This window comes from Aethalodelphis obliquidens, unplaced genomic scaffold (assembly GCF_003676395.1).
Source record: "Aethalodelphis obliquidens isolate GAN/ISIS:26980383/991018 unplaced genomic scaffold, ASM367639v1 scaffold83, whole genome shotgun sequence".
NCBI classification, from domain to species: domain Eukaryota; kingdom Metazoa; phylum Chordata; class Mammalia; order Artiodactyla; family Delphinidae; genus Aethalodelphis; species Aethalodelphis obliquidens.
In genome coordinates, this window is record NW_020838027.1 from 6,412,067 (window position 1) to 6,424,333 (window position 12,267).

The window sequence follows — 12,267 nt, forward strand, 5'->3', positions numbered from 1 at the left end:
TGGTAAGAGCCCTTGACATGAGATCTACCCTCCTAATAAAAATTTAAGTGTACAGTGTTAACTACAGGCAGAATGTCGTACTGAAAATCCCAAGTGTCTTTTATAATCTAGCTTTGGAGGTAATGTAGCATCCCCGCTGCCATGTTCTATTGGTCACACAGACCAACCCTGATACAATGTGAGAAGAGACGACACAAGGATGGGAATTCCAGGAAGCAGGGGTCCTTGGGGGCTGTCTTGAGGGCTGGCTATCACAGAAGTAGTAGACAGATAATGTTAGTACAATAACTGCAGAAGATCAGCTAGCAGGACGTTATTTTTGTTAAGTATGGTTGTATTTCAGATGCAGTAACATGAAGTCAGGCTCTGATCCTCTCCACCTCATCCCTAGCATCTGAAATACTCCTTCACCCACCCCATCAAATTCAGATCAAAGTATGACCTACAGGGGACCAAACACAAGAGAAGGTGGGGATTTAGGAGGACAGCAAAGGGTTAAAAAGGACCAAGAAGCTGTTGAAAAGGAGAGGGATGGGCAGGAAGGAGAAGCCCCAGGTGGGATGCCCTTTCCAACCTTGGGAGGGTAGCCATAGCTTGAGTCCCGAGAATCTAGGACTGTGGTCCCCCACCAGCAGATTGTCCAAAGGGACAAGTTCAGAGGCTGGAGATCTCAGTTCCAAAGCTCCCACACCCCGGGGGCTTTGTGTGGACCCTCATGCCTGAAATAAAGGCTTTTAGTAAAGGACCCTTTAAACATACCGGGTACGTGCCTGGCTTGCTAATGGCGAGGCGGTTGGTTCTGCTGTGGCCGGCACCGTTCCTTCCTACTACAGTAAGGAGTCTATGGGTGAGGGTGCACTTGGGCCTCAGCTGATCGACTTCTGTAATACTCTGTTCTAGCTCCCTTTGTTTCCTCCAAGACTTTAACAAACCCTTATTTGAACAGTGTCCCCTTGTCCCATCTGTGCTGCTCACAAGAAAGGAGGGGAGGTGAGTGGCAGCAGAGGACGGGGAGCCCCACTGAGGAGCGGGGGAGCGCTTTGGGACCTAGCTGCCCCTGCCCAAGCTGGGGTTCTGTCCCCATTCCAGAGAACCTCCCCCTTTAAGAATGACAACAGTTTCCTTACAGCTGGGTCAAGGACAGGAGCAAGGTTTTTCTGCAAACCGTTGGGAAGGAGAGAGGAAGCCAGGGGGAAGGGTGGGTGTCGAAGGCAGGATAGTAAATCAGTTATAGAGCATTGAGGCCGAGCAGAGCGGTCCTGGGAGGAGACAAAGGCACAGAAGTGAAATAATTTGCCCAAGATCACACAGCAAGGCGTGACAGTGGCTCTGATAGCCGTGACTTTAGCTCTGTCTTGCCTGCGTGCCTGGGACAACCCATGCACTACAACAACTCCTGTTCCATGCAGGGAGGAAAGAGAGGAGGGCCGGCTCTCAGCAATCGTCTAGAGCGTGGATGAAAGGCCACACGGACAATGCAGTATGTAGAAGAGATGTGTAAGACAGACTAATGAGTGATACACATACGCAGGTGGAAGGAAAACTGGGCAGGTGACGGTGAAGCAGCCCTTCGGCCTCCTGGCTCATCTGTGGGACAGGGAGAGCAGGGGAGGCCCAAACTGGGGCACGAATGGAGGAATGGCTGGAGCCTCGTTAGTGTAGAAGGATGACGGGCTGGAGGGGGGGTGCGGCAGGGGGTCAGGGGGAGGAGGGTGGAGGCCCCTCAGGCCGGGAGGGCGCTGGTTGGTGTTGGCATCGTGGGGAAGAAGGGTGAGGAGGCAGGGGGTCAAGGGAAGGTGGCTGCACGCGCACCTGGGGACTGGAGAAGCTGGGCCTGGACAGAGCCCCTGCCTTGGCGGCCCAGCCCCTTGACCAGGGCAGAGGCCCACCAGGGACTCAGGGGTGGAGCCTCGTGGCTCCGTGAACAGCTGCCACCACAGCGCACTGGGGCCGGGCCCCTGTCCACCCATCAGTTCCCTCTCTCCTGCACTGAAGCCTCCTCTCGGCTGGTGGGAGGGTGGTGGTAAACAGCGGCTGCTGCTCTGGGGTTTGCAGCCCTTGGACAGGAGTAGAGGTCTCGCCCAGATGCTGGTGCAGGGCTCGGCAGGGGCGCCCTGTCTGGGATGCACTCTTGTCGTCATGGGCATGGGGGCACTACGGGATGCAGTGAGATTCTGGTTGTGGAGCCCCAGTGCGGGCAACAGTTCTCCTACATCCATCACCCCCAGATGTTTACCTGCCTTTACTGTCTCTAAATCTCTGTTATCAGTCATTACACTTTGTTATAAATATCAGAACCGGGCTTCCCTGGTGGCGCAGTGTTTAAGAATCCGCCTGCCAATGCAGAGGACACGCTGGTCCAGGAAGATCCCACATGCCGTGGAGCAACTAAGCCCACACGCCACAACTACTGAGCCTGCGCTCTAGAGCCCATGAACCACAACTACTGAAGCGCGAGCGCCTCTATTGGAGCCCATGTGTCTAGAAGCCCGCGCTCCGCAGCAAGAGAAGCCACTGCGATGAGAAGCCCGCGCACCGCAACGAAGAGTAGCCCCCGCTCGCCGCAACTAGGGAAGGCCTGCGCGCAGCAACGAAGACCCAATGCAGTCAAAAATAAATGAATAAAATAAATAAATGAAAAAAAAAAGATGGGAAATTAAAAATTAAGAAAACATCAGAACTGTGTGACCCCAGGGCATGGGCAGTGAGTTCTCATCCTTGACTGTAGAAAACAAGGCTTTGTGTCCAGTTAAGAGAATTTCAATCAAGTGAAGAGGTAGGGATAATAAAAGCAATGACAGCGAACGTTCATTAGTGCTTCCTCTATTCCAGGTACTACGCTGAGTGATTTTACGTAGAAACTTCCCAAAATTCCTTGCAGGAAGCGAGTACTCTTGGTATTGCCTTGGGTGGTCAGCAAATGGGCTCATTTACTGAGGGTTAGTGGCTTGTGTATGTTCACACAGTGAACGAGGGGTAGCTGTTTGACACGGAACCTGCTCACCTGCCCACTGTGTATTATTCCCTCCCAATTTTGGATGCCATTTCAGGCTCATCGAGAGCCTCTGAGGCAAGTGGTTTATGCGTGAACACGGTGGCCTAGCTATGCCGGCAGCCCTCTGCCTGGGCACTGCCCACGGGGGACAGAGGGTTGCACCCTCTCCTGGTGGCCAGAACAAGAGTGAGGGCAGAGGGCAGTGAGACTCGGGCCTGACTGGGTCGGGGGAGGCAGGAGGCTCACCCACAGACAGACGGTGGGCTGGCAAGTGCTCGAGAAGACAGAGGCCCCCTGTTGCTGCTGGAAGGGGGAGTGTGACAGGTCAGCTCCGTCTCAGGCCCCTGGAACCTAAATGGCCTCTGGTGAGGGTGGGTGTTCAGCATGGAGCCCAGGTGCCTGCAGAGCTGACCCAGAGCCGTCCTGTGGGCTGAGGTCTCAGGGAGGATGAGGACGGCCTGATGGGTGCTGGTCTGGCCCCTGGTCAGGTCAGGCCACGGCTCACACCCCTGGCCTCAGAGGCCTGGGCTACCATCTCTGTTTCTTTCTTTCTGCCCTCCTCGCAGACCCAGGTTGGCTATGTCACAGTCCTTCACATAACCCTTTGATTTTCCCATCAAGTCTCCTCACCCACTACCTTTCAGCTCCTGCTGGACCTGCAAGGTCTCCCCCATCCTGGCCTGTCCACGATCATGGTCGCAGCTCTGGGACAGCTCCAGGTCAGCCTCTGGGGACCCTGATGGCACAGGTGCTGTTATGATTGAGGGTGTTATGGTTGGGGGGGTTGGGGGAGACATCCCAGAGAGCTGGCTGGGGGTACTGGAGGTGGTCCCCAGGCCAGGCAGAAGCATCGGTCTCCAGAGGAGGAAGAAAAGCCTGAGGAAGGGCAGGGAGAAGTGGGAAGGGAGGGCCAGACACAGCTAGCGGATCCTCAGCCACATCGGGGGCTGCAGGCCTCGCACTGATTGTTGGGTAATTAAGCCTATAGCCCAGATGTGGTTCTTTCTCCTTAGGGGATAAGATTTGGGTGTGGGGAGGGGGCCAGGACTCTGCTCTCTCTTGGCGTCCTAGGATTTGCAGTGGCCTCTAAGGGTCCCCTGCTGCAATAGGGGTCTCACAGTGTTACAGGATCAGCTCCTGCCTGGGATGCCTTTGTGTTCTGCAGATGAGGAATTTCCTGCTCCCCTTTCATCCTGCAGGTCTGGGCACGTGGGGTGGGGGCGTGCGGGAGACGGCGGCTGAGGTGAGGGGGCAGTTGCAGGGGGATACGCAGCTAGACTTTGTCACTCCTGCCTCCTCTGGGGCCCCTACCAGGACGTGGGGCCTGAGTCCTCGGGCAGCATGGGGTCCTCCGCTTCAGGGCACACACCGATCCTGACCTCGGGTCCATGTTGGTCAGTTTCTTCTGAGCAGAGGGCTCTGGACCGACCTAAAGAATCAAGGCTAAAGGATCATTTGGAGTTCAGGCTGGAAGGTTGTTTGTGACCATTTGGTGCTCTCTGGGCCTGGCGGACGGGGAGGGGGCAGGGGCCTGGCGTGGAGCTGCGTTAGAAGGGTGCAGTCACTCTATCTCACGTGGAAATAAACGTATTTGATTCTTGATCATCTCCCTGGGGTCTCAGACTCTGGTCAATGAGGTCAAAGACGGTGCTGGGAGGCACAGATTTGTGTGTCCCTAGAAGGGCTGGGGTGGGACCACCATCCGTGGTCGTAGCTCCCCCACCCCGTGCCCTTTCATCACCCACACGTCGGTGCCCTTGGGGACCATCTCTTCCATCTGACAGGCAGTGGTGCAGCCAGATTGGAATGAGGGGTAGGGTCTTCGCAGGGTGAGCATGTGGGCTGGGATTGGTGTGTGTGTGTGTGTGTGTGTGTCTGTCTGTCTGTCTGTCTGTCTAGTGGGGGTAGGGACGAAATATCCAACAGGGTGTTGGAGGAGCGAGGACTGAACTTGGTGGGTCTCTGGCTCCCACTGCAGCGAGCACTGCCCCCTGCTGCCCACGGGGGAAATGGCAGCCCTGGCTTCCTGCATCTGGGTGGATCCCGCTCCCACCCCCTTGGAGGTGCCCAGGAGCAGCTCAGTCCTCCTCTGGTTGCTTGTGCTCCTTTGGGGTCTCCAGGACCTCTTGTTGGATTTTGGCTCCTGGAGGGGAGTGGTCCAGTGGAGGATGTGGACCCGCAGGTGGGAGGGTGTGGGTGTTCATGTCACAGGAGTCTTGGGGGACTGAGGCTGCTTCCACTTGGGTCCAACAGTCACCATGGAGGCCTATGTGCTCCCGGCAAGATCCCAGCGGGGCCGACATGCAGAGCACAGACAGCAGTCCTATGGGGAGAGGCCTGGATATGCACTGTGAACTCGGAGTGGCCGGGACCTGGTGAATACACACGGAGCATCTTCCTGTGCCTTTACCGCACCTGGGAATGGAAAAGGTAGGATTCCCCCACTTCCTCTGAGCTTCTGCTGCTCTGCCCTCCCGACGCTGCTGGGGACCCTGCGGAGAGGTTGGGCAGGGATGAAGTTGCTCAGGTCCACTCTGCATTCTTTCTTTTTCTTTTTTTAAAAAAAATTTTATTTAGTTATTTTTGGCCGTGCTGGGTCTTCGTTGCTGCAAGCGGGCTTTCTCTAGTTGCAGTGCGCGGGCTTTTCATTGCATTGGCTTCTCTTGTTGCAGAGCACGGGCTCTAGGCACGCGAGCTTCAGTAGTTGTGGCTCACAAGCTCAGTAGTTGTGCCTCTCGGGCTCTAGAGCATAGTCTCAGTAGTTGTGGTGCACGGGCTTAGTTGCTCTGCGGCATGTGGGATCCTGCCAGGCCAGGGCTCGAATCCGTGTCCCCTGCATTGGCAGGAGGATTCTTTTTTTTTTTTTTTTTTTTTGCGGTACGCGGGCCTCTCACTGTTGTGGCCTTTCCCGTTGTGGAGCACAGGCTCTGGACGCACAGGCTCAGCGGCCATGGCTCACGGGCCCAGCCGCTTCACGGCATGTGGGATCCTCCCGGACGGGGGCACAAACCTGCGTCCACTGCATCGGCAGGCGGACTCTCAACCACTGCGCCACCAGGGAAGCCCCACTCTGCATTCTTGTCCAAATTCTTTTCCAAATTCATTCCAGGCTTGTGGTGGGATGAGTGCTGCAATCCTGGTTCTTGGACAGAGCCCCAGAGACCATCTCGGATGTGCAGGGGCCTGGCCATTGCAGGAAGAGGCAGCAGGGGTGTTCATCTAGTGAGCACAGGCCAGGGATATTCCAGCAATCCCCTCATCCCCCCCAGCCAGGCTCTGTCCCCACCCCACCTTGAGCCCTCTTCTCTCTGCTCTTGCCCTACAGGAAGGACTTTTATTCTGAAAGAGCCAAGGCCCTTGGAGGTAGGGAGGTGACCAGAGGCTGGAGCTGGCCCTGAATCTGAACAGGCCCTACCCATCTGGGTTGTTTTCCAGGGCAGCGATTCTGGGACCCTAAAGGAGGGGCTGTGCTGTCTTCAGTTGTCCCCCTTACCTTCTGTCCGCAGCCTTGCTGGACTGTAGGCAGAGGGTCCTAGAGGCCTGTTGCCTTCACACCTACTGTCACCCTCATGCCCTCATCTTTCTAGCCCTTAGCCTTGTATCCTTCATCTGCTTCCCTTTTCAGTCTCTTCTGGCGCTCTAGCCGCCTGTCCTTCCCAAAGCAGATGTGGAGGCCAGGTCACTATTTAGAAGCTCCCAGCCTCCCCCAGCACTGGACAGAGGTCTCGCCCTGACCCGTCCCTCTTCCCCAACGTGTAGGATGCAAGCATACAATGGCCAGGGCTCGTTAGATGTCGGTCAACGTGGTCTGTTGAACTCTGTGTGGCTGGGGCCATGACTTGGGCCTGGTTCTGTTGAGCCCATGAGGTTTCTCGAGAAGAAGGACAAGGAAATGGACCAAAAACCTCTCCCAGTAGCTCCTGTTTAAATTCTTGAATCCAGTCACACTTTTCCAGAAGGTCCACCAGTATGGTTTCCACTAATGCTCAAATGCTCAAAGCCGAGTTCTTAGATGGAAAATAAGAGGCCAGATGAATGAAAGAGAGTGGGGATCCGCTATTCTCTGGGCTCCTTTCCCCTTTGCCTGTTTCTCTCATCCAGGAGGCCAGATCTTGAACCGGATATGAGGTCGCTATTGCGCAGTGGAGTGTGAGAAAGAACGGGCTTTGGCCTGGGGGCTGCAAGTTATAGATTAACATGGGGTGGAGGGAGGGGGGATGCAGAGGGAGGGTCAGTGGCCTGAGAAAGGGACTGCTGACCTGGGACCATCTGGGCTTGAAGGGGACACAGACAAGAGGAGACTGGGGACTGCCGTGGTCCAGGGGGGTCCTCAGCTCCTCTCCAGCTACTTGACCTTCCTGAAGACCTGCTCATGCACTGCATCCCTTGCAGTCATCTCCTGGGGATAGAGTAGGAATGATGAGGACAGAGAAGGTTCTTGCCAGCTGAGCCCCTTTCTCGAGGTCCTTGACCTCCATTGAATCCTTCAGGATGCATCAGCTAGAGCACTCGATGTATGGGGAATTGTATTGTTGTTGCAGACCCTCAGCTTTCCACCCCAGAGGAAGGAAGGTAGCTGGGTCAGGGAACTGAAGTGGCTAAGTCTCCAGGTCTCTGGTCATGATTTATGGACATGCGTCTGACTTACAACCAGGGCCCACCTTGGCCACTCCACTTCTCCCTCTCTCCACTCTTTCCAGGGCTTCTGTTTTCCCTCCTTAGTTGCCTTCCTTGAAGGGAGGCGAGGCTGGAGTAGCAGACGGACTTGATTTGAGTAAGGGCATGCATCCTAGCTGGAGGGCCCCCTCTCAGACACACCCACTTGCGTCTCCTCTCCTAGCCCTCACCCTGCTCACCAGATACGACGTGTCTCCCTCCAGCCAGTGTCTCCAGCCCCAGTCAGGGACCTCCCCTTTCTCTACACATACCAGCTGCTCCTCTTCCCAGGTGACAGTGGTCTATGGGGGAAGGCGGGAATAAAGGAAGACTTGGGGGGCAGGACATCCCAAATGCATCCAGCTCACTCTGGCTGGGCTGCCTGCTTTGCCTCCAGCAGACACTGTCTTGCTCCCGTCCCTTCCTTCCAGGACTCCCGTCCCCCACTCCTAAAGGTCACTGTTTGTGACAGTGACCATTTGGGCAGAGCAGGGATGAGGCAGGATCATGGGGGGGCGTGAAATTGGGGGTTAGGGGATGAAGCGTGGAGAATTTGTTCTCTGTCACTTCTGGCTGACCTGGAGGAGATTTGGGGAAAGAAGGGAGATTGGTTGGGAGCCAACCAGGGAATCTCTTTTCTCCTTTTTCTCAGTCTCGAGGGCAGCTGCAGTGTCCCTGAGAATGAAGGATCAACCCCCTAAATCAGAGCTGGGTGGACCTGGACCTTCCAATCACCATTGTTAGGCCCCCCAATAGGACAGGCCCCCCTAAACAAGGAGCTCAGAATCTTACGGATTGTTCTTGTGGCCGTGCCACGCGGCTTATGGGATCTTAGTTCCCCCACCAGGGATCGAACCCAGGGCCCTGGCAGTGAAAGTGCGAGTCCTAACCACTGGGCCACCAGGGAATTCCCAGGGAGCTCAGAATCTTGATCAGATAGAGGAACAGTTGGTAGGTATCTGTGATACCAGGCAAGACTGTTGACGGTGGGAGTGGGGAGGGAGTGCGTCTTCAAGGCAGTGAATTAGATTGGAGATGATGGGAACTTTCTAGCAAGGATAGAAACAGTGTAGAGGTAAGAAAGAAGAGTAGGTAGCTGTGAGGGGCTCTAACCCCGTATGTTTGTGTGGAGGCCCTTGGATGAAATGTGGAGTGTACGGACCTTACCTGGAATGTAACAAAATGTCACTGAAAGGGTTTAAGTCAGGGAGTGTCGTGGTCACTTTTACATTTTATTTTATTTTATTTTATTTTTTTGTTTGTTTGTTTGTTTTGCGGTACGCGGGCCTCTCACTGCTGTGGCCTCTCCCGTTGCGGAGCACAGGCTCCGGACGCGCAGGCTCAGCGGCCATGGCTCACGGGCCCGGCCGCTCCGCGGCATGTGGGATCTTCCCGGACCGGGGCACGAACCCGTGTCCCCTGCATCGGCAGGCGGACTCTCAACCACTGCGCCACCAGGGAAACCCCATTTTTACATTTTAGATAGATCCTTGAGGCTACAGTAGCCAGAGTGGATTAGAGGAGGGTCAAGACTGGGCACCAGATGAGAAATGAGGGCCTGAAATAAGGTGGTGACAAAGAGAAGGGTTAGGAAGGAACAGATAAGAGCCATGTAAACAAGTGATGCTCAATGGAAGTATAGTAGGTCTTAAATGCAAGCCACATATATAATTATAAAAATTTCTAGTAACCACATTAGAAAAGCAAAAAGAAACAGGTGAAATTAATTTTAATAATATATTTTATTCAACCTAAAATATCCAAAATATTACAATTTCAGCATGTAATCAATATAAAATTTCTGAGATGTTTTGCACTCTTTTTTGGTATTGTCTTTAAAATTCAGTGTGTATTTCACACCGATAGCACATTTCAAATGTTCAATATCTGTATATGGCTAGTAGCTACCACACTGGACAGCACAGAAAAGTTACACAGGCTTCCTGACCAATTACATGTGGTGCACGTGTGCATGCGTGTGTGTGTGCACACACGTGCACGTGTTGGGAGCATGGAGGTAAGGGAACACAAGGTAATGATTGTGACAACAGCCGGCAGGACCAACACAAGGTAATGACTTGGTCCTGCTGGTTGTTGACACTGATGGAGACAGTAAATATAAAAGCAGGAATAGGTTTGTGTAGGAAGATCAGAACTTTGGGTTTGACCTTGGGGCATGCAGATGGAAACATTTTGCAGGCAGTTGAAACTCCGCCCTGGAGCTCAGGTGGTGCCTCTGGCAGGAGAATCTGTGTCCAAGGCAGTTTATAGATGGTAACCGAACACATGGGTGTAGATGATTTAGCCCGTGGATAGTATACAGACAAGAGAGAGAAGGTCAAGAACAAAATACTGGGGGGAAATTCCCAGTTTAAGGGATTAATAGGGGAACTAGGGTCTGCAAAGGAGGCCAAAAGGAACACGTAAGAAGCAGAAAGGACTGCACCAGAGTGGAGTTAAAGAGGCTGAGGGAAGAGAGACTGTGGTGTCCGCAGGGTCACAGGCTAGAGGGTGAGCACATGTTCGCTCATTGGCCTGAGGGTGACCTGCCCCTTTTGCCCTGTTGGCTGGTGCTAAGAGGGGGCAGGGGAGAAGGTGGAGGGAGTGGGGGCTGGGTGGGCAACATCAGGAGCCTGCTATCCCAGGGACTTCGTAGCCTGCTGTGGTCATCACTTCCCAGCTCTGGATGGGAAAGGTCACTTTATTTTGCCCCACTCTGTTAAGTGCCCCCTGCCCATCCACACCCGCTCCCCGCCAGCCTGAGAAAAGGTACCTGGAGCTTCCGTCCCTCCGTGATCCTCAAGTCCTCCTCAAACTCCACTCCCACCTCGAATTCCAGAGCTTAGTTTCGGAAGGTGCTGAGGGTCTTCACTGTCACGTGGTTGCCCCGATGGTCAGTCTCCTCATCTGGCTTGAGCAGCGGCGCGATCTTCCGCAGAGCCATGTTGATGTCTATGGAGGCTGTCCTCTTAGGACAAGGGTCCTTTTAGCCAGCTGGCCAGGGCCTCCTCCACCTGCAGCAGCAGCCTGGAGCTGGGAGCATCCCCTGGGCTGGGTCTGGGACTGTGGATTTACTCCTTCCTAGCAATGCCCCTGGCTAGAAGAGGAGCCCAGCCCCCCGACCCCCAGCCTTTCCACGATGTCGGACCCTCGCATCCCCCCTCCTCAGTGGGACTGGAGGCAGGAAGGGAGAGGGGAGAACGGGAGTGAAAGGCCTCGGGAGGGGTGAGGCGGTTACTTAGAGCTTGCAGGTAGCTCTCCAAGTTCTTCTGCGAGACAAAGCAGTAGTAGCCGGTGAGGTTGGGAGGCATGGTCCAGGCTGGCCAAGGTGGAGGTCAAGATTTCAGGAGAATAGAGGGGGCAGGGCAAGGAGGGAGGGGGTGTCATCCGACAGGTGGGGCTGGGAGACTCCTGGCCAGCCTCTGCACACACAGAGGCAGCTTGTGTAAGGTCTGTGCTACCAGGGTGTTTATAGAGCTGAGGCCCTGTTGCAGTAAGAGTTCCTGCCAGACTCCCTCCTTCTCCCCCCCCCCCCACCCCCAGGTGATGAGTGTGAGGCTGGTGTCTGCAGCTCCACAGAGGGGCAGGGACTTGGCAAGTTTTTGCCTGACCTCGGCTTTTCCTGAGGAAGGAACCTGGACCAGGATCTGGGGCTGTCGGTCAGGCTACACTTGAGCCTTCCCGAAGGTCGGTTTTGGCTTTCAGCCCATTTCTGGCAGGTTTGGGAACCGTCCTGAGACTCCAGAGTCAGCCTCTCCTGGGAGGGAGCTGGTCTTGCTGGGTGGAGGGGGGCGCCCTTTCAGACTCACCCAAGGGTGAGTTCTAACAATATCCTGAGATCTTGGAGTGAGTCGGGGATCCCGAAAGGTATGAGGGGGAGGAGGTGGGGAAAGAAGGGGGGACAGCCAGCTGGCCGGGAGCCCCAGTGAGGAAAACCCTCTAGCGCTGGCCCCTACAGCTCCTTCAGACAGTGTCGCTGAGCTGGGGCCCCCGACACTGGCTTTCCAGACTCTGTCCTATAGGAGCATTAAGAGGGGGGCAGAGAAACTGCAGAGGGGGCCGTCAGCGGCCTGACAAAGTCTGGCTGGAGCAGAAGGTGAGGGAGGAGTCGCTTGGCTGTTCGGGAGAATTCTACGCGCTTTGGCTTGGGACCCAGAGGTTCCCCTCTCCTTTTGGAGTCACTGATGATACCGTCAGCCACCCGCGTCCCCAGCCGTTGGCCAGCCCACGCTTACCAGATGTACTCCCATTGCGGGGGGCGGTGCGCCTCAATTACTGTGTGCCCCGCCCCGCACTCCCTGCCCCCTCCCCCCGACGCGCACTCTTCTTTGCCTCTCGAACCCACCAGCCTCCCTGGCTTCAGAACCAACTGGGCTGGTTCATCAGGGTTTAAGGTGGGAAATTTGGGGCGAGCGGGTGAGGGAGGGTGAGCGCAAATATCTCGCTCTTCCTCCGGTCCCAGAGCCGGGTCCACGGCCCGGCTGCCCACCCCGTGGCTTCCTCAGAGACCTGCGGCTGGGAAATGAAATGCTGGCATAGGTCGGGGTCAGGTGGTGGGTTTGACTGCGAGGTTCCCAGGAGGCACCCAGCAGGGACTTGCTGATGGAATGAGCTGT

The 12,267-nt window shown here is 55.4% G+C and overlaps 1 protein-coding gene across 1 annotated transcript; it reads right to left on the minus strand.

Annotated features, from left to right (window-relative positions):
• Positions 1-7,340: 7,340 nt before the first annotated feature.
• On the minus strand, positions 7,341-10,962 carry RBP5 (retinol binding protein 5). Its single transcript, XM_027093054.1, is given in 4 exon segments — positions 7,341-7,394; positions 7,852-7,953; positions 10,425-10,603; positions 10,890-10,962. Coding segments are annotated over 4 exon segments (408 nt in total).
• Between the last annotated feature and the right edge of the window lie 1,305 nt (positions 10,963-12,267).